This window comes from Electrona antarctica (genome assembly GCF_951216825.1).
Source record: "Electrona antarctica genome assembly, chromosome: 7".
In the NCBI taxonomy this organism is placed as follows: Eukaryota; Metazoa; Chordata; class Actinopteri; order Myctophiformes; family Myctophidae; genus Electrona; species Electrona antarctica.
The window spans coordinates 16,440,898-16,464,305 of NC_136812.1; the positions used below are offsets into that span (position 1 = coordinate 16,440,898).

The 23,408-nt window shown below is 42.3% G+C and overlaps 1 protein-coding gene across 4 annotated transcripts in view; it reads right to left on the bottom strand.

Annotated features, from left to right (window-relative positions):
• Positions 1 to 23,408, bottom strand: part of colgalt2b (collagen beta(1-O)galactosyltransferase 2b) — a 52,902-nt gene that overhangs the window by 14,057 nt on the left and 15,437 nt on the right. For all 4 annotated transcript variants that reach the window (XM_079506734.1, XM_079506733.1, XM_079506735.1 and 1 more), the window contains 3 exons: positions 3,268 to 3,378; positions 2,467 to 2,584; positions 1,854 to 1,988 (listed from right to left, as the gene is read on the bottom strand). In XM_079506734.1, coding sequence (XP_079362860.1) covers positions 1,854 to 1,988; positions 2,467 to 2,584; positions 3,268 to 3,341 — 327 coding nt within the window. In that variant the 5' untranslated portion in view covers positions 3,342 to 3,378. The remainder of the gene's footprint in view (positions 1 to 1,853; positions 1,989 to 2,466; positions 2,585 to 3,267; positions 3,379 to 23,408) is intronic.

Genomic DNA, 23,408 nt, shown 5'->3' on the forward strand with positions numbered 1-23,408 from the left:
AGTAGCTCTGTGAAGGATGGAGAGGGATAGTGTAGTTTGTAGTAGCTCTGTGAAGGATGGAGAGGGAAAGTCTAGCTTGTAGTAGCCCTGTGAAGGATGGAGAGGGATAGTGTAGTTTGCAGTAGCCCTGTGAAGGATGGAGAGGGAAAGTCTAGCTTGTAGTAGCCCTGTGAAGGATGGAGAGGGAAAGTGTAGCTTGTAGTAGCCCTGTGAAGGATGGAGAGGGATAGTGTAGTTTGTAGTAGCCCTATGAAGGATGGAGAGGGAAAGTCTAGCTTGTAGTAGCCCTCTATTAGGAAACCCCATCGATGATGTCACTGGTAGGCAGGTTCCCGAATTGTCCATTGCCCACCAATGAGATGCAAAGTGTGCCATCTTATAATGAGCATTAGTGAATACCAGCCATTCTTTTTGAGTGGTGTAAACCACTCCTACGACTGGCTTTGTTAGTTTACGTGTCTGTCTGTCTGTCTGTTCGTACCAAAAAATGAGCATGGTTGCTATGGTCACCCAGTTCACACGGGTGTGATTTCATTACGTCAGACCACAGCTGATCAGTCTATATAAGACCTTACACCACTCAGTTCACACGGGTGTGATTTTTTTGTTATCAATTGTTTTTTTTATTCATCACAAAAACAATACAATTATGCAGTCTGGCATTATGAATGAATAAAAATAACAAAGTGTATTAAGACGTTCCAGGGGGGTCCCCAGCAAAGGTAGTTAAAGATGGAGTGCCGTGATTTTTTTCCACCCTAAAACATGACCATCAGGTGTTATTGTTATATAAGGAGGTATAATTTTTTCAAAAAAGTGTACAGTATTTGTTAAAATGTTGTTTTTATGTGGACACGCCCACCAGTTCATTAAGTATGCCTGGTTTGCCTGGTGGGTGGTGATGGGTGGTGATCCACCTGAACTGAAGCCGCACCCCCAGCTGTAGTTGTATGATAAAGGGGGAGGGGTTAGGGGAGGGGCTGATAATGTGATGTCACTTTATTACTGTTTATTTCATTGGCCCGTTTGACTGTCAGCCTCCAGGAAGAAACCCTAAATACAAAGTTAATACACCATTGCACATACAAAACGACTCCAGGGTGTCTAATGAAGTACTGTCACCTCATAGACACATGCAAAACTGGAAAAATACAAAAATGGTGGCACTCCATCTTTAATATAGCATCACAATCATTTTAACTTACTTACCTTGGCTATTGAAAAATAGCATCACTTTGTGCTGGGGGGGGGGGGGGGGTCCATGGCCAATTACATATAATTTTGGGTGTCCTTTCAGACAACTCTTAGGAATTAGCATTTTTTATATTGTCTATGTCCCTCAAAGTTATTTCTAATGGTTTGAGACTCAATCACCACTCTGATATAACCAGTCCTTGTCATTTCTTTCTGGACTTTCTAGCAGTTTTAGCTGCAGTACCACAATGTCCTGAGGTGGTGGGGGTGCTGATATGCAGATTATTTAATATTTGAGTCATTATAATACTGATGCTGGATATAACTAGGCTTGTTTCCATTCCATGCCAGTTTAGAAAATCAACAATGGTGGACAATGTAAACAAAGTGGAAATGCTAATTTGGAACTAAACACTGAAGAAGAGGGGGAATTATACAAAGTAGGGAGACATTGATGACATCACGATGAGGACAAAATCAGTTGAGCTGTTCCTGAGAGCAATTTCCATTAAAGCACCCATATGATATGAAAGCCTGATTGTTCAAAATTGGTTATTTGTGGGGATAGAAAACACATATGGGAGCCCCAAAAACACAAAATAAATTGAAAAAGTTGAATTGTATGTTATAGGTCCTTTAATGGGTTAATTCCATGTTACCTGTGGGGTGATTCCACACCAGAAGTTGGAGTAGAGAGAGCGAGACTCCATCATGGGAGCCACCAGGGTCAGGTTCTCTGCCATCAACAGGTCCAACACACGAGGGTTGGTCAGCAAGTTGTCACTGTCTGCAAACTGGGGACGCACACACGCATGCACGCGCACACACACACACGCACACACGCACACACACACACACACACACACACACACACACACACACACACAGACAGACACACAAACGCACGTGCGCACACACACACACACACACACACACACACACACACACACACACACACACACACACACACACACACACACACACACACACACACACACACATTTTGGCTATTCAAAAATAGCAGATCTACAAGCCCATAGCACATCACTTCATGCCACAATATGAGCTTTTATATCTGCTATTTTTGAAAATGTTTCGCAATAATGTTTTATAATTTTGTAACATAAATCTTCTCTTCTGGGGGTCCCTGGCAAAGCCTTTTCAGATGCGAGGGCGGTCCGTGGTCAAATACATATCAATTTGGGGGTCCTTGACATGAAAACGTTTGAGAGTGTAGATTGAGCCTGCGTGTCTGGTGATGCCAGTCTTTACCAGTAGGTAATCTGCCCATCTCTCCCTGGCGGACTTCAGCGCAGCCTGTTTCAGCTTCATCACATGTTGGAACCTGGAGGGAGGCCAGTGCTTCGGACCCCATTCGTCAGTATAGGACCTGAGACAGAGCAGAGGGATCAGTACCTGGCCTGAAAGTATAGGACCTGAGACAGAGAAGAGGGATTAGTACCTGGCCTGGAAGTATAGGACCTGAGACCCAAGGGAAACTCAGTACCTGGACTGAGTCCCCCTCTCAGCTTTCACAATAATAATGGTGTTCTGTTCATATTAGTTTTCACACCTGATGCAAACCTCAGCCGAGTACACATGAATTTGTGTTTCGAGGCCAGCTTTTCAATTGGTACACACACACTGTATTCACACAAATCAAACAAACTGGACTTGAACTCAGATGCAGTACGGTACGGTTCATAGGTAATTTGTGATGTGCCCACAGGGGAAAGGGGTTGAATGAAAAAGGTGGAATCATCAAATATGGATGTTGTTTTAAATACTAGAGATATTGCTATATATATTAAAACTGGGAAAGCATTGTCATTTTATTTCATTTTAGATTTTATCTATATATAGAGAGATAGATAGCAACACATGTTTTTTCAGAAACCTCTTTGGATTTAGAACAGTGGTTCTCAAACATAGCAGATGTACAAGCTCATAGTGCAAGCAAACGTTTTTTGTTTTGTTTTATGTTGAAAGTGTCTGAAATATTTTGAAAAATGTGTTTGATCTCATCACCGCCTATTTGGGGGTCTGATCTGAGCACTAAATGCTTTGGCTTACCTTGGCTCGTCCATGGGTCTCCACTCCACATAGTGGTAGAGGTTCTGTACTCTCTTCAGCCAGTCTTTCAGCATGGCAGTGGTGTTGTCCACATTGTGGTCTGTTGCTGCCCTGAAACAACAGCAAATACAGCAGTCGGTCAGATGAGCTACAGTTACACAGCATTTTACTGTGTTACTCCTCAGTTGAAGCACCAGCAAAACCTGCAAATTCTTTAGGAATGACAAATGGACCCTAACTGGTCCATTTGGTTCAATTTGTACACTGTCAGTGTTACAGACCTGTAAGGGTACATTTAGAACCCCTTTAAGGAACCCTTAAAGGGGTTGCCCACTTAATGGACCCAGGGCATAATATGTTCTGACATTTGCTATTATTTTGTACAATTACACCATTTATTTCACCATCACCTTTATGGTCTACATAAATCGCAGATGAACAACAGAATAATTAAATAATGAACTGATTAATCAACTATGAATAATGAACATAATAATTGAATAATGAACAGATTAATCAATAAGTGAAATCAATCCCATCTCAGCTGTCGCTTGCCAAAGATCAGAAGGTTTTGGCACAGAGACACGGCATCTAGACAAAAGGTCAAGCCTCCTTCCAACAGTCTAATTACTCAGTGTGGTGGTAGAATAATAAGCTCCTGTCTGCCACTTTCATTTCCCTTGCTGCCCTAAAGCCTGATTTACACTACATTGTAGGAGGAGTATAAATTACGCATCATTTTCTACACTACTCATGGATCAAAGCAAAATAAAACATTACAACATTACATAATACATTTTGTGATAAAAAATAAATGCAATAGGGTTTACGTATTTATATAAGTTCATCATTTTGCTGGTGATCCCTTTTGGAACCACTTTGAGTATCAGTGTCACTATAATTTCATTATAATACATGAATTGCTGTTTTTACTTGCAGTCTAGTTGTTAGGCTAACAAATCCATGATTGCAATACCTGTCTACCTAGCAACAAACGATTCTGCAAGCAACCCAAATCAATTAGAATAGTGATGTTCTATGCTAACATCCTGACTCAGAAATGCTACTGAAGGGGCACGGTGGCACAGTCGCTAGTGCTGTCGCCTCACAGCTAGAAGGTCCTGGGTTCAATTCCCGCTGGGGACACTGTTGGCGCTGGGGACGTGTACTCTCATCCGCGTCATCAGTGCCCATACCCGAGGCGGGGTTGGCGAAAGGGCCTTTCTGTGTGGAGTTTGCATGTTCCCCGTGTCCCCTAGGGTAGGTACCCTCACAAAAAACATGCAGTAATCCTGGTCTCTAAACTACCTCCCCCTGACCAGCCGGGGCACCTGATGGAGGGGAAAGGAACTAGTCGGAATAACGTGTTCCTTCCACGCGCTACGTCTGTCTGGGGAAACTCTCCCCTGTCAGGTGAAAAGAAGCAGCTTGGACTAGGAAGCATGAGGTCAGTCCGCTGCCCCCCCAGCTTGGCAGAGGAAGTGTAGCGCCCAGGATTACATTAGATAATTCACAGAGTGAAAAAAATGGGTTGCAAAATTGTGCGATACAAAATTTTGAAAAATAAAATAAATGCTACCGAGGCTGACCTGTTTACAAGAGACGCACATGATGTGCAGTGCACACACTACACACACGTGCACACACAGACGTCAGTGTGCAAGTTAGCGTAGAAGTATTGCAGCTGCCTGTTTGTCACTCTCTGCCACACAAATTCGGAGGTTTCCACACCAGCAGCCAGGGCTGACTCAGAGTACACTATGTCTGTGTGTGTGTGTGTGTGTGTGTGTGTGTGTGTGTGTGAGAGTGCATGCATACGTGCGTGTGTTCTCCATGGTAATGTTGAAATGGACTAACGCCGTACACATGCTGCTCAACATGCTATCACCTCTGTCCTCTATACATCTGATCTCACCGTATCGGAAGAAATACATGTGTTTAAAATGAGCTTATAGAGGAAAGGTCATCATTACAGTGTGTACACACACACACACCCGCATGCACACACACACACACACACACACACACACACACACACACACACACACACACACACACACACACACACACACACACACACACACATTGAGATGGAGTTTTCCACTACTTTCTGTAATATTCCTTGCTGTACTCACTCCAAAATCACACCCAACTTTGCTAACTAGAGTAAAACACAACACACACACACACACACACACACACACACACACACACACACACACACACACACACACCATGTGTACCATGTCAACACAGATGATGACAATTTTAACGTGCAAAATGGTGGCGCTTGGTGGTGGGTGTGTCGTTCCACACATAGACACGTGTGCGCGGATGCACGCACGCAACACACGAAAACTAAAATAGAAAGCGTGTACAAACCTCACTTCAGAAACAGTAAACATTCTCAGGTGGTTTCTATTATCATTACAGTACTACACTCCTCATTTACCTGCAGACACATGCATACGCAGGCAATCATGGACAGACAGACAGACACAGCAGCTGGTCTGAAGGAGACACAGAGGTTAATAACAGTGTGTGTGTGTGTGTGCACATGTGTTTCATAACATGAAGTGTGCCTGTGTGCGAGAAGCTGATGTTTTACTATTTACAGCAACGTGAGTGGTGCTTTATGTGACTTTCAAGTGTATATGTTTAAGCATGTGTCTTAAACATGTCATCTGGTCTTGAAGTTTATGAAGTGTTTGTGTGTGCGACATGCGTGTGTATGTGTGTGCGTATGTGCGTGCGTATGTATGTATGTATGTATGTATGTATACACACATACACACATACACACATACATACTGTATGTATGTGTGTATGTGTGTATGTGTGTATGTGTATGTGTGTATGTATGTATGTATGTATGTATACATATAATGTCTGTCTGTCTGTGAGTTTGAGTTGAGAAAAAAGTGATAATTGAACAAAAATGTTCAGTTTCGAAATCCAGAGCTAAATGAAGACTCTAAGTACAGGATTGACCCTGCAAATATGGAGGAAGCAGGCTCTTCTTCATGACTATGTTTTGGTTTTCATTGCAGGCTGGGAACACACCAAAAAACACCTGACTTTACCGGTAATTAATAGACACACACGTTTCCAGTACATGCTTCTCCAACCGCTTCAAATCCACACTGCTAGGGTGGAAATAAATGTGTTGCAACATGTCATCTCAACACTCATCTCTCGATGAAGGACTCAGCTGTGAGTAGTGATTAAGGATTATATATGTGAGAGAAGCTCTTTAGGAAGAAGAATGCAGAATAATGTGTGGTATGTGTCACTGTCTACCTATATTGTGCAGCACCCATTATACAGTAGGCCTACTGTATTGCATGTGTTGGAGACACAGAGTCAAGCAATGGAAAAACAGAAAGACGCAAGGAAAGGCAGTTTTATTTATTTCAACAACAAGGCAAATTAATGTGCTTTACACACAGCATCAAGCAAAGGAAACACAATTATACAATATTAGAATGCATGAAACTAAAGAAGTACAGAGAAGTACACATACAACTACAGTGCAGAAGAGAAAGAAAAAGACAAGTAACTAAACTAAAGGCAGCGGCAAACAATAAGGTCTTTATTTGTGTTAAATACAGTAAGAGCGGCAGCAGACCTGCAGTTTTCTGGGAGTTTATTCCAGACATGTGGTACATAAAAAAACTAAATGCTGCTTGCCTTCCCCAGATGACCCGAGAGGTCTAGACTCTAGATGGTTCATGCCCGGTATCACACAAGATCAGAACTGTATTTTGGCCCTATTAAACCTTTCAAAGCTTTATAGACCAACAGTAGTAGTTTGAAATCAATTTGACACACACAGTGACACAGAGCTAGTAGAACTGGAGCGATAGACAAGAGATACAAGAGAGACAAGTAGAGGAGTCACACACAGTGACACAGAGCTAGTTGAACTGGAGCGATAGACAAGAGATACAAGACTTTTCATTTCAGTGAACTGTAATCCGGACTGTGTCCGACTATGTCCCTGTCTTGACTCTTTTTGATCTATGATTGTCCGCTGCTTTGTCCCACCACTTTGTTTTTTTGTTTGTTTTTGTTTTAGCCTAGGGGGGAGGGGGGAGGGGGGGGGGGGGGGTTGTATATGTTTGTGTGTTTTGTGTTTTCTTGCATACATGTGTATTGTCATGTGAAGAAATAAAGTAAAAAAAAAAAAAAGAAAAGACAAGAGATACAAGAGAGACAAGTAGAGGAGTCCGTGAGACATTATTGTGTGGTGGAGGTGGTGGTAATTTCATTTTAGCAAAAGCAAATGGACTAAAGTATTCCAGAACTTTCTCCACAAAGCCCATTAGCTAAATTCCACACTGAGCTCATTAAAATACAGCCAAACCGACAGATGAGCAGGATGACTTTGTTTTGCACATTCCCCCACAAAAAGCTAACGATGCTTTCACATCCGCTCACAAACCCTGACAGGGTATAAAACCGTCAGCAGACCCATATAGCACTCTGGTGTGGTGAGTATTAGGATGCTCTGTTTACAGGGCCCGCTTCTGCCACGGATACACCTACCCGTGTCCGAGAAACTGGACAATAAAGATTGATGTTACCCTACAATGAATGGATAGTAAAGCATCCTACATCTGGCATCAGCAGCACGCCTTGCAGTCTCAAGAAGAGAAATCGAATGAAACTATGTTTTTAAAGCCGTGGTTCTCAACACTTAATTTCAAGGACTACCCCCCAGTTCAGAATTCATTAGTCCATTTAGTTCCATTTGTATACACTCTCAAGAGTTACAGATCTGTATTAAAGGGACTATCAATAATGTAGCTGGGGACCACCTGGATTGCTCTCAAGTAACAACCCCTGGGGGTCCCCGGACCCCTCCTTGAGAACCACTGTTCTAAAGAGCTAGAGTTCACATTCATAATTAGCCTAAGATTTAGACTCTCAGATGTATTTTTTGATTCTGACGTCTGCTCTCTACGAGAGTCTAAAGTGATCATTACTCGTGGGGTTTAAATTTTTTGCTCGCAGACCTATAATCACTCTTAACATGTACATATGCAAAATCTAAGGTGATTACGTGGCTGCCCCACTTCTCAGCTTGGCCTACGTTCTGCTTTTGAAAGCTGTAAGTGCGTTGTTTTCAATAAGAACGGTGTTTTGTTACACTCTGTGTCGGAATCTGGCATCCATCTTGGATTTCACTCCATTGTAAATGCGCAACAACGCCCAACAGCATGTTCTGGTGCGCATTTACAATGGAGTGAAATCCAAGATGGATGTCAGATTACCCCATGAGTAATGATCACTTTAGACTCTCGTAGAGTCGAGCAGACGTCAGAATCGAAAAATACTACGGGAGTCTAAATCTTAGGCTAATTCATAATAGTGAATTCAGAAACCTCACACTTAGACCTCATCATCTCATCAGTGTTTGTGGTTGACACGGTCATGACAGCGTGTATCTGCTCTGGCGTGTACCATCTTGCGCTCTCTCTCTCTCTTCAATAACCTGAGACCGTGTCGTTGCCCCGAAGCAGCATCATTCATAACCATAAAGGGCCTCTTCTGAACACCAGAATGTGTTTCCTAATGGGAATGCGTGGCAAGCAGATTAATTTGTGCTTCTGTAAGAAGAAAGCGCCGGATATGAAAAGAGAACTTGAAAAGAAAACCCTGCCGTTCTGCTGGCTCGCCCTTACAGTACATGGCCCTTGTTCTCATTTGAACAGTTTGAACCATTTAAACATTTAAACCTAGTAGTCTTAGTGCAACCGAGTACTTGGAGCACATTTTATCAAGTACACCAAATCTCTTCGCCAGTTGTGACACGTTGTGAGCTTGTAGATCGGCTAATTTTGGATGCTGGGGTTGAAGTGGCTGAGACGTATTATTTTATACTTTGTTGTATGGCGGTGTTGTGTAAAAATCAAATGCTGGTCTACAAGTTCACAAGTGTGTTGCAACACTCTGTGAGCTTGCCTTGTAGATCTATTATTTATCTATTTTTTAAAAAGTTCACCTATAATGACAAAATAGTCACACCACCAGGGTTAATGTTTTAAAAAGGTGCAGACTCCTCACACACCCCCCTCCATCCACGGTGAGCTCTGAAGGAACACTCACAACTGAAGAGTACATCGAGTGACTTTCCATTACGGATGTAACATCTCAGTGTGTGCCTTGTGATTCGTGGATACATCGTATATGAATATGTGCAGCTGTTAAATACATAAATACATATATAGATTGAGGCTTCGCTTGTGTGTGTGTGACTGTGTGTGTGTGTGACTGTGTGTGTGTGTGTGTGTGTGTGTGTGTGTGTGTGTGTGTGTGTGTGTGTGTGTGTGCATACATTATATTCCTGTTGACATGTCGAGGCAAAGCACGCAACAGGACAGTGGCCTGAGGTGCACGTTCACCTTCGGACTACCTCCGCCCTGTGCTTTGAGGTTAAGGTTAATGTCAGTTATGGATTTTTGTGCTTTCTTTCCGTCACAAGCTATGTCCTCCTCCATTACATCTTTCTCCCATTTCACACAGCTTCATCATCCCTCTCCACTCACTCACTTTGCAATTTCCTCTCCTCTAGACAGGATCAGAGTCTGGTACGTCAGCAATGCAGCTGAGCTGAACTGTGTACCTGCTAGAGCCCAGCAGGTAGCCAGCAGGTCAAACAGCTGTGATGAACTGTGTACCTGCTAGAGCCCAGCAGGTCAAACAGCTGTGCTCGGCTGATAACATCTGTAGCAGTAGTACTAATAGTAGTAGTAATAATTGGTAATAGCAGCTTTAGTACAAAACATGCAGCTCAAATAGTTTTACATTAAAGATATAAAAACAACCTAAACATAGATCAAAATTAAAGGTAAAAGTGCTTTGCATTACCAAAATAGTAAAGTAAAGTAAAAGAGTAAAGCATAATGTACAAAGTAAGTAAAGCACTTAATGAATCGGTATATGCAACTTAAATGGAAAATATAGAATCTTATAAAATACCATAATAACTTTTGAGACATGGTGCTATAGAAAGGCTAGGTTCAAAGATACATTTTACGTGTGATTTAAAGATTTCAACACAGCTCTGCCTCTTTGATTTCTTTAGGTAAGATGCTCCATACTTTAGGAGCATAATTGAAGAAAGCTGGATCTCCAGTTTTATTTATAGGGCTATGCATATCTATTATCTATAGCAAGCCTGCAGTTAGAGCAGTGTGAAAGCAAATGTGGAAAAACGTTGAACAACACAAAACTTGTCAGAGGCAAGGAGGCAACCAGGTGCTCAGGAGGTGTGTAGGTATACAAAATGTAAAAATGGTAAAAAGGTGCTCCTGGGATCAATCGGGATAACACAACGATATAGAGCAAAGAGGAGATCCGGGCACACTTAATGTTAAAAGGAGGAAATATTTTATTGAACCGACATGTTTCGACCTATACGGTCTTCATCAGCCCTGATGAAGACCGTATAGGTCGAAACATGTCGGTTCAATAAAATATTTCCTCCTTTTAACATTAAGTGTGCCCGGATCTCCTCTTTGCTCAATATAAAACGTGTATGGGGGTCCCTTCCCTGCAGGCACAGACTATTTTCAAATGGGGTACGTGTACGTGGCGTCGTGGCCAAATACATATGAACTTGGTTTGCGAAGCAGGCCAGTAGAGGATCTAAGGGCTGATGAAGGAACATAAAACAACAGGGTGTCTGTGATGTAGGCCAGCCCTAAGCCCTCCACAGCTTTATAAACAACTATATCAACTATCAGAGGCACCCATCTGCTGCACCAGCATGCCTACAGCGCACGGCTGGGTAATTAACACAAACTATATCTAAACCAATATTTACAAACAATAATCAAGTTATAAGCAAAAGAGTGATGTCACACCATTTAAAGTAATAGCTGAAAATATCCCAAGATGGCGCCACCTGTCCATTGAACTCAATAGCACGGGAGGGGGGAGGGGTCACTTCGTTCTATATATCAACGAGTAGACAGTAGACGATCGATTAGTCTTATTAACCCCTTAACCCTGTGTTATGCCTCGTTGTACAATGGTGGCATACAAAAATAGTGAAAATAGCACACTTACAAGCTTGTACTGTAGGTCTGCTATTATCACCACTTTTTTAAATAACCGTTCATTAATCGTAAACGAGGAAAAGGTTTTGACTCTCTGTGGTTGAAGTGAACACTGTTGTGCTCTCCACCCCCTTCCAATCATTCCTTTTCCAATATGCTCAATGTATATGTCGTTGCGAACAAAAAAATGCTGATCTGCAAGTTCGAAACGCATCATATAGTGTGAAGCATCTTGTTCTTGTAAATTGGGTGTGCGACACAGGCGCGTAAACCAAGTATAAAGTATCCGTTAAACCGCTTTCCTCGCTCTCTCTGTTTTGTAGCTTCTCTTTTGAAGTTTACAGTAAGTCGCAGCCTCTTTATTATTGTGCCTGGAGGGTTTAGGGCTCAGCCCCCTCCCCAAACTGTCTTTGCGGTCAGCATCTGGACAGCACATGTCTCCCCAGACCTCCTCTAGCTAGAGCACACCATCATTTCACTTCCTTTCTCCATCACACCCTCGCTGTCCCTGTCTTCCTCCATCCTATCCTATCAAACCACTGGCCCCCGGAATTTGTCCTCTCCTCTATTTTTCTGTCGTAATCCCTCCATAATCTGTCAATGGTAAATGGTGCAGTAATACATTGAATTTGAATCCTGAAAAGTAACAGTTTTGATTTGAACATATGAGGTTTCCATCCGACAGAGATTTCTCCTACCTTTCGCCTAAAGCGCTTTAATGTGGATTCGATTCACAGAAACCATGCAAGGCACCGTCCTGCTCTTCAGGAGAGTGTTAGCGGTTTACGGGTTGAGGACACTTCAACACGAAGCCAGGAGGAGCCGAGGATTCAATCAAACTCTACCTGCTGAGCCACTGCCACCCTTCAAATGCGCAATCCATCAATCACTCTACTCCCTGTGGTAGCCACTGAACATCCTTACATCTTTTCTACTATAATCTAAATCTGACCTTCGGTGACCAAATTGGATTGCAGCACTGAATTTAACTGGTTTAATATTATATGACAAACTGGATTAAAATCTCAAATTAAATTAGAACCCACATAACAGGCTACCAACTCCTGTGTCTTCTGATGACTGAGCAGAGGAAGGCAACGTTTCCTTTTTGTTGTTTGATGTTTCATGTGGAGCTATAGTGCTACAAAGGCCAGATTTATAATTTGTTGTATGACCCAATGTCCCCTGCGTTTATTGTAGTATGTACAAGCTCACAACACATCGCATCTGCCTATTGTTGGTGCGGGACACTGTCCTACAATGGAATATATATACCTGTAAATGAGGCATAACAGTGTCTCTCTCCATCTGCATCAATACTTACATGGCACCTGCCTGGTTACAGGTTAAAAGGTGTTAAAAATATAATCCAATACTTTCAAAGTTTTCAAGACAAATAGCAGATGTACAAGCTCACAGAGCGGCACAAAGTGACGCAATCTAAAACGTATACTATATCTGCTATTTGTGATCAGCCACATTTTGCTGGGGATCCCCTGGAACCCCTGTCATAGACTGCTAGATCCAGTGTCAGTTGACTGTTGATTCAAAAGCACACATGAAGGCCTTGACTGCTTAATGAAGCACATTTCAGGGCGTGAACTCTGTGTGTGTGTGTGTGTGTGTGTGTGTGTGCGTGCGTGTGCGTGTGCGTGTGCGTGTGCGTGTGAGTGTGAGTGTGTGTGTGTGTGTGTGTGTGTGTGTGTGTGTGTGTGTGTGTGTGAGAGAGAGAGCACGCGTGCCTGTGTGTAGTACTGACTGTGCAGTATAATCGTGTCCTTGGAGGCTGACGTGGCCACAGGCCACCCGATGGCCTCAGGGGGAAGGCAGAGGAGAGGAGAGGGTGAGAGAGATGGAGAGAATATGCAGGGAAGACGGAGGAGAGAGAGAGGTAGGGAGGAGGAGGGGTTATGTAGGAGGCACCTCCTGACATTCCTCATGCCTCTAACAGTCAACAGAAGCTAACAAGCCCAGGGTCAGTTGGCCAGAATGAACCCACCACCACCATGACTAAATCTTGTTGGGCAAAAATCTCCTATATTCTAACTTTTTCTGTTTTTATTTTTGTAAATTAACACCCTACTTGATCATAATACAGCGTCACACAAAAAGCAGAAGTAGCAGATCCGCAACCTCAAAACGTGGCGGATCTGTTACCTTTGCTATTTTCGAAATTTGAATCGAGAAAAGTAACAGTTTTGGCAGTACATCACACTTAACAAAATGACTAATTTCTGTACATCAGACAATTATCTAATCGAATCATCTCATCTCCCACAACGAACACACTTGGCAGTGTTAGCAGATAGGTGCGCTTGTGGCGATCATAGACTTTAGACTTTACTTTACCTAAGGGAAAATTAATTTCCACAGCACTGTACATTGATTGATTGATTGAAAATGTTATTCACAGTTTGCAGAATGGGCACAATTCAACAAAAGTACATGTCAATACAAAATCAGCTAAAAGCACATCAGGGTCCTCCATTTTCAATTAATCAGAACATCATCATAAATCATCATAAATACAGTTAAAAAATCACATCCGTGCGAAGTGAGGGGCGCTCTTATCATCGTAAAATAGACATTTGCTCAGACACCATGACGTAAAATTCTCCATTCATTGTGAATGGGAATTTAATGTTTGTGTAGGACAGAATTAGACACTAGGCCGATTTGCTCAGACACTGACGTAAAATTATCCATTCATTGTCAATGGGAATTTAATGTTTGTGAATCGATCTTATCATTGTACATTATCATGACGTAACATGTCGATTTGCTCAGACACATGACGTAAATTCTCCATTCATTGTCAATGCGAATTTAACAAAAATACCGATTTGCTCAGACACATATGACGTAATTTAAATTTTTGTTGGTGGGAGCGCTTGGCCAATAAGGGACCACCTTATGTACCTTATGTAGCAATGTCAAATGTCCGCTAACATAAATTGATGTACGATGAAGAGAGCCCCCATTTCACACAGCTGGGATTTTTGACGATTTTTTCCTATACACAGGTTTAATGTTTGTCTTTAGTTCAATGTTTGTTATGTAAACGCCATTGACAATGAAGGGAAAATTTACATCAGAATGTAACTCATTACGTCATATTGTCTCTATATTGTTAATGGTGTTTAATGTTTGTGTTGGCACTGTTTGTTTTATATCACCATTACATCACTTAATCAACATGAGTTAGACTTTAATATATTAGCGGCCCTCACTTCACACAGGTGTGATTTTTTTTATTTGACCTATTTTTTGAGTGGTGTAAACCACTCCTACAACTGGCTTTTTTGAGTGGTGTAAACCACTCCTACAACTGGCTTTGTTAGTTTACGTGTCTGTCTGTTCGTACCAAAAAATGAGCATGGTTGCTATGGTCACCCAGTTCACCCGGTGTGATTTCAGCTTTGTTAGTTTACGTGTCTGTTCGTACCAAAAAATGAGCATGGTTGATGCTGATTGGTTGATGCTGATTTCATTACGTCAGACATTACGTCAGACCACAGCTGATCAGGCTATATAATACCTTACACCACTCAGTTCACACGGGTGTGATTTTTATTTGACCTACAATATACATACAGTACATATAGGGTTTAAGTGGTTAAAGGTAATTTTTAACGATTTGACTGTTGGTTATTCGGGGCTCCTGTTCAGCTGGAAGGGGACCTGGGGGACAGCGCTGAACATTGTTTTCTGTTCAGCTGGGAGGGGACCTGGGGGACAGCGCTGAACATTGTTTTCTGTTCAGCTGGGAGGGGACCTGAGGGACAGCGCTGAACATTGTTTTCTGGGCAAAACATTCCTCAGTCCTCACTGACATGTGAAATTGGAAGAGGCATGTGGTTGTCCACTCTATACCCTCTCCTCCAGCGCAAGCGACCGCAGAAGACATGGGGGAATAAGCAAAGATTGAATCAGGAGAAACTGGATATAGACAGTGAAACAAAAACTGAATTGGTTATGAAGGGTGATAAGTGAGTAAAGAGAGAGAGAAGAGGCAATTGAGTTCCCCAGTCCCTGCTTGAGATTTATGTGAATAGATGCTTGAGCAGAGCAGAAAGGTTTTTTTAAAAAAAAAGACAGGCAACACCTAACGTTAGTAACACGCTGCTTACGATAATGCGGACCGACAAGCGCCTGAGGTGTCTCAGTGCCTGGGGCTCAAATCTCAAGAAGGGTTTCTTTTTCTGGTGGCTGTCAGAGCATATAGAAAGATTTAGAAGAAAAAAAAACAAGAGGAAAACTAAATAAAACAATTGCATTTAAAACTGAAATGAATCCTGTATAGATTGCTATAAAAAAACAACCAATGTATCTGCGTAGTGCGTACATTGGTTGGTTATGCCTTACTGCTAGAATTCCACAGCTTGTACCTGTATGAGTAGTAGTAGTGACTAGTGACAAATAAAACCTCTTGATTCTCTGAGCAAGACACCGAAGGAGAGAGGACCAGAGAGGAAGTGAAGGGAGGGGGGAGGAGGATGATGTTGTGAGGGAGCGAGGAAAAACAAGGTAGAGGAAAGAGAGACCATGAACATGGACAGAGGTAGACTGTGTCTCCGTGGTTAAAGCCAGCATGATGACACACACAGACAGACGGATGTACTGACGGACGGATAGCGCCAAAATAATCTTTCCACCCAAAAGCATGAGCTTCCATGAATACTATACTACTCTGTTGCACATCTTTAAAGACTTTAACAGCCAGACAAGTAACTAGACCCCAATCTCCTGTCCAAGAAAGTAAGGGAGGAGGGAGAGAAAGAAAGAGAAGAACATGATGTCCTCTCTTTCTCTCTGCCTTCTCTCTTAGTAAGTAAGTAAGTAGCCTTGCCGAGCCATGAGGCCCATCTCTACAGGAAGTCTGCCTCCAATTCTCTAATGGCACCTTTCCCCTGCATGGTACTGGCAACTTGACAACTTGACTTGCTCTTTTTTGGTTTTCCGTTGGGAAAAAGTAGTACCTTTCTTAGTAGTAGGCTACAAGCGTTCCCATAACTTCCCAAACTTTTCAGAATAATCATATTTAAACTGGGGACTCGATCGGTTCCACCGCTAAATATTGTGAAAATAGCCGAACTACAAGCTCACAACGCCACACACTGTGAAGCATTGTTTGTTGTTGTGAGTTTGTACATTGTCTATTTAGACAATGTTTGCCTCTTTCTTACGTAATATTTGACAATTTGGTATTAAACAGGTCTTAAAAGTAATTCAATTGTAACTTTAGAAATGTGCAGATACCCATGCTGGTCTGTTTACTGTTGAGTGAGAAAACAATGTTGCACAATAAGCTAATCACCTGGGGACCCCTTCAAATTATTTGGGGACCCCCAGTTTAGGAACCAGTGACCTACAGTAGTAGCTGGTACTCTTTTGTGTCACCACAGTCAAGCGAGCCAATGATGCGATAGCAAAAGGTGACGTGGTGACAACACTCCAGACTACTGATTGGTCAGAGAAAGTACTCACTCGCATCATTGCGTCATCATGGCCAACTCCTCCAAAATATGGTTTAACACACTTTTAAACTAGTAGCTGTTGTAAATGTGAAATGAATCCTTATTAGCAACTGCCAACTGCATGGCCTGTTTACTGCTTTGAACAGGAACTGTTAACAACTGCTGTTGGACTGTAGCCTACAGGTGAAATAGAGACAGCAGTAGCTTAAAATGTATCATCAGTAGCTCGATGTGGCTGTAATGAAGTGCTACACTGAAGTGGTCCGGATGATGAAGTAAAGCGAGTCAAGACGAGCCGTTCCCATGCAGTGGAAAAGCACCATGATTCTCATTCTCTCTCACGTTTCCTTGCTGGTTTCCAGATGAGAGTCCCTCATGCTAAGATGCCAGTCTATTTCATCATGGGCCAGCAATATTATTGCTCTGCTGCCAAAGCTGTGACAAAGGCATTGGCTTGGGGCCCAGATGTGTGCCTGGAACACATAGTCATCTGGACAAGAGGAATTTAGTCTGTGAAATGTCAGTTATAGAAACAATTACTTCCACTCAGGGGGGAAGAGAGTCACCGTGCAAATACGAAGAGATTGGACAATGAATCCACTCTTCTTTTCTTTATATTGGACTTTACTAGACCGTTGTGTATAATATTTAAGAGATGACGGCTGACGTGCTGGAACGACAACGCGGAAAGAGTGAACTAAGTGCTCTCTGGAGACCTTGGATGGGATGGATGGATGGATGCCTTTTAGCAACTGTATAGCAAGGATGAGATTCCTCCCCTCTGAAATGAATCACATTCACTGTCAGCTTTGTGGATAGAGCCCCTCCTGGCTAACTAAGGCATTGGCATTGGTTCTCAAAGTGAGGTCCGGGGACTCCAGCAAATGTAATACAACACAATATGTGTTCTAGAGGTCCCTGGTACAAACTCTTTTCAGATAATGGATTGCATTGCTGGCGCCCCTCAAAAAGCCATGGTAGTTTGGGAAAAGGTTATGGTTCAGTAAATTGTCGCAATAGAGCTTCATGTGTGCAAATCCACTGATTTCCATTCATTGTCCAGGGGCTGTTTGAGCAGCGTGCTAAAGCGAAAGGTGACTCAGCACATCTGGTGTTAATGGTTCATCTGGTTTTCCATTGGATGATCAAAAAAAGGTGCTTCATGTTGTCACGTGTTAGAGCTTACCGCCAGGCACATTCTTTTTATGTAAGCCATTTAGTTATATCATTCGCGAAAGCTTCATTACATTTTAAATCCAAAGTCCATATATTCTGAGTTGCAATGTATGAAAACATTCTTGTTGACCACAGATAGCTTTGAGGTCTGTGAAACCACATACTGGCTTAGGATAGAATCCCACCAGATTTATACTTGGTTGCTCGGCGGTGTCCCGCACTGAAACTAGCCTATGTACAAACCAGGCAAGCCTAAACAACGGCATGACGCAATGTGAGCTTGTAGATCTGCTATTTTCGGTGTGAGACAACCAAGTATAAATGAGCCATAATATGCTTCCCTGTCAGCAACTATTCTGAAGTTGATATACTGTGTATAAATATTGTCCAAAACTGTTACTTTTCAGGATTCAAATTTAAAAATCACACCCGTGTACATCATCTCATTCCGGCCAATGAGAATTTGCGTCCTCACCTTAGTCTTCAATGTTTACACAAACACTCAAAACTGGCCATTCATTATCAATGGTATTTAATGGTTTACACACACCCTCAAAGCTGGACGCGCCCCTCAAAAATAGCAGAGTAGCAGATCTATAAGCTCGAAACACCGCTTTGCACTATACTTCAAAATTATGATTTGGTGTGATAGTCCGGCAGCCAGGGGTGTGGAGTGGGAAATTTGGTATATAGTTTTTTTTTATTGGCGTAAGATATTGTCTATATACATATTCATGAATCCACTTGCTGACCGGCTGATGGTATTGAGCAATTTTTTATAGGGGTTTATATGTGACCATCACCATACAGTTTCCGTCCATCAGACGTGCCCACACGGCATAAGCAATCAAACCGACGGATTCAAAGGACGTGTGTACATGTCCTAGCGCATCTTCAATGATATCAAACGAGAGAAGAATATTCTGAATTTTTTCAATTTATTTATTTTTAAGTGGGACTCCAAGGCTTTTCGTTCATGCGCGGTCCGGTCCGGTCCGTTTACCGCTGCAAAGAATGCCTCGTATCTCCTAATCCAGGTCGCTCTCCGTGGTTTTGATCTGATGGATATACAAAGCTCTTCATTTCTGACTTCTCAACTGCCTCTCGTTCAAAATGTTGAAGTTCTTTTCCGGAACAGAAACTGCAATACCAAGCAGCCGAAGCTCAACACTAACCATTCATGCTGCTCAGGCTGCTAGACAGCGCCTACGTTCTTCCCATCGTGAGGATCATTTTTCCCCTCTACTCGTTGTATTGGGCTGTATATATAGCTGGCTGCCTGTGGTCATTTCAAATGAACAGCAAGGGGCGCTGAAAGTGTTAACGGTATGGTCACATATATCCCCCTATAAAAACAATTTCTCAATACCGACAGCCGGTCAGCAAGTGGATTCATGAATGTAAGTATATAGACAATATTTTAGACCAATAAAAGAATACCAAATTTCCCACTTTAAACAAAAGAAGCCTGTTGGCTGCCGGACTATGACACTGTAGCGTGATCAAGTAGGGCATTCATCTATGGAAAAACACAAAAAGTTAAAATATGGAGATAGGAGGTTTTTTGGAAAGGATGGTATACTTTCATCTGAATGACATTAGACTCAACTGTCCCTCTACTGGCTCTATGTAACTGTGATCTGTTTCTCCTCTACTGGCTCTATGTAACTGTGATCTGTCCCTCTACTGGCTCTATGTAACTGTGATCTGTTTCTCTACTGGCTCTATGTAACTGTGATCTGTTTCTCGGCTGAATCACTTTCCCATGGATGGATTGGATCAGGCTGTAGAAAGATGATCTCAAGGTGATGCACTGATTGTCGTAGATGATTGCAGTGTTATTCAACACATGGCCTATCTGGATAGCTGGGGAATAACCAATAATTGGGACGAGAATGGAAAACAGAGGGGAGATACTGGGACAAGCCAGAGAGGCAGAACACAAGAAACACATGCTTGATCTCAGAACGCATACAAGCAGACATAAACATAAACAGTACACACACACGCACGCACGCACGCACGCACGCACGCACGCACGCACGCACGCACGCACGCACGCACACAGGTTTTTCATGAAAGTATACTTTTTGGAGTACATACATCCTCAAATCAGTAATTGTACAGTATGCTGTTATGGCACAATCAGGAAGATTCAATTTAAGATGGCTTCGAACCACTTTTCGCTTGTGAGGCATCACTGAAGTGGAGAGGGATTGTTGTAGACTCAGTGTATTCATGTTGTAGTGGTTAACAATCAGGATGCTACATTGGCCTTTTCATGGTGACCAATGACCATACATATAACTCAAAGTAACTATTACTCGAGTCAGAATAGTCTTCAAAAGCGGTATTCTGTACTTTCATTTGAGTAGTTTTCAACACAAGAAATCGTACTTATACTTGAATAGAATATGATAGCCCTTCCCCACTTCTGTATATATGGCATGAGCCAGAAACATGCATGCACGCAAACATACTCACGCACGCAACCACCCCATGATGCACACAATTCTTTTTTACAGGGGACTTCACTAGCGTAAGACTGATATTAGATCAATGATTCAGTTCATAGCTAATCAAATTACCTAATTTAAATACAGTGCCATTGCCAGCGCTGTCATCCAATGCCTCAGATCACACGAAAAGCACATGTTGCACAGTATTCACAGAGGACAGTATTGTCAGCACCAAATCACTCAAGAATATCCTCTCCTCTTGACCTCTATCTCCATAATTCATTCCTTACTGTTGGATATGCTACTCTGCTAAAGTGGCCAAACCTGTTGCATGACAAGACCCCCAGGCTAAAGCTGCATAACAAATAAAAGCTGGGTAATTCGGTGAGTTTCCACAGTATAATGCAGAGTAGGCTAACACACCTGCACAATGTAGGCCCCGGGGGCTTGGTAACCTCAGCAACATAACAAGACTTGTTTTCAACCGCATCTATTGAATAGAATGTCCGCTGTCTTCTGTTGCATTGTATTGCATTCATTGTGTTGCATTGTAACTCTATTCCGTTTCTGCTTCTAATGTTATCAACTATCGGTTGATACCAGTATGTTCTTATTTGGCTCATGCAATGCAGACACTATAGACATTTCCACATACTGCTTACCATGCGTAAGCGACAAGGAAATAAAAGCAGAAGTGACATTTCTGCCACCGAAGCAAAAACATTGTGAAACTGACTTACATTGCCGGTTAAGACCGATATGAGGTTAGGGGACTTACGTGGCCGGTTAAGACCGATATGAAGTTAGGGGACTTGTGTGGCCGGTTAAGAGTAAGACCGATATGAGGTTAGGGGACTTACGTGGCCGGTTAAGACTGAGGTTAGGGTTAAAGAGCAGAGTAAGAGATCATACAATCGGAATCTCTTTGATTCAGCTGTAAGTGCACACATTCGGTACATATACTGATACATAGTCTAACTTTACAGAACAAATACAGATGACAGATATAATTTATTTTACACCCAGCCATGTCACTGGGTCCACACACTTCCCATGAGGGAAGTGCCCGAGGGGCCAGATATTATTTTGTGTGGCACAAAATAATTTCCTCTCAAACCTGCAAAAGTGCATACAGAAGCATACAATTACCCATCTAACTTCTGACAGCAGATATATAATATGTTGCAGGGAACACCTCTACTTCTCATTATGTGCTTTAGCATGTAGTTGGCAACCACTGAACATTTTTTAAGTTGATTGAGCCTTACCATACCTGAGGCCCCAAGGCGACAAACTGCTTTATATACGTAACTCCACCTCTCTTTCAGGAATAGCGAAATGCCAGCGATGAATGCTCTGACCTTTCCAATGGCTTAATGTGCAAATATTATCTAGTAATTTCAATCAATTATCTACAGGAGGTGTTGCTGACACGGTTAATAAGATAAAAACCAATAAATAACATGCATGCATCATCTTGTAGTGTTGAATGCCACAGGGCTGAGTGGCAGGGATGACAGAAGTAAATAAACAACCTGACATTCTAAAACCAATGCGGTTCTACAGGGCAGAACCAATGATGTCAGAGCTTCGACATTCTCTCCCTGGTTCACTAACAACCCCCCCAAATACTCATGTCCCCCATCTCCAACATCTGGTAAAGTACTCCACCATAGACTGCTATACGCACTAAGTAAAAGGCAAGCAAGCAGCAGAAAAAGAAAATATGCCTGAGCTGAATGAAGAGAACATGGCTGACCTGTGCCTCGATTATGAATGAAAATCTAATTCTGCTCGTCATAAACACAACCTGCTTCCGTTTCCTTTGAAACACATAAACTAAGAACAATAAGGCACTGGCAGTGTGCAACAGACAGACGACAGCCAGCTGGCAAAAGATAAAAGATGCTGGACAAACATAATCTTCTCATCATATCATGCTCTCTGGCAGGATTTGTGAAAATATCTTTTTTTAACACAACCACGGGGTAACTGGAAGAGAAAGTGAGAGTTTCTGGGACTTTTTCATCTGAAAGGTGTAATGAAGACAGTTTGACAGCATGATCAAGTAGGTACGGTTTGACCCATCACAGATAACCTACAGTACCTAACACATCTTATCTATTCTCTTTGGGCTGTAGGACTGTCGTGAAGGGAACTGACATTTGTCTTCTGTTGTAATGAGGAGTTTGTTCTCATATAAGAACAAACGTCCCCATGTAGACTGAAGCATAACATATTGAAAATAAGAAAACAAATATAGTACACTTTTCAAGTGTATCCAGTACTGCCATTGGTTTCAGACTAGTACTGTATGTTACCGTACTGTTTTATTATATTAACTATTTTAGGAAATACACTTCACCTTTGCAGTTCAATACACTAGATTTATAGAAACTACAATATTCACAAGCTAAGCTATGTCCTGACCACAGATATAAAAGCATAGATGCAGGTCATTACGGGCAGTATATCTCCTTAGTGGGTCATCTGGTAATCAGAAGGTCACCGGTTCGTCCCGTCGACCACCCAGTATAGTTGAAGTGTCACTTTGACTACACTTAACCCCTAACAGCATCCCCTGAGCGTTCATCATGACCATTGGACCACCTGTCAGCCATCAGCTGTGTGAAGCTGATTGAAGGTCTACCCCATAAGCACCCTACATATGTGTTCACAACCACCTACTTTGCTTGGCCGTTGGGGGAACTAATGGCTACTATTGAAGCACAGTCCTACTGTCCTGCTAATAGAGGGTATGCGCATGCTTAAAGTGAATGGCACATCGAGTGGCAAAGCAACAGGCAAAGTGAGTTTAACATTGTTTAATGTTGTTTAATGCAATCAGATAGGACTTTTCTGTTTGGATGCATGGGCTGTCAAGGCCAGAAAGTAGTTTTTTGCCACTCAGTAGGCATTCCTGCATAACTTCCGGGTTTGATGATGATGTCACGCGCATACTC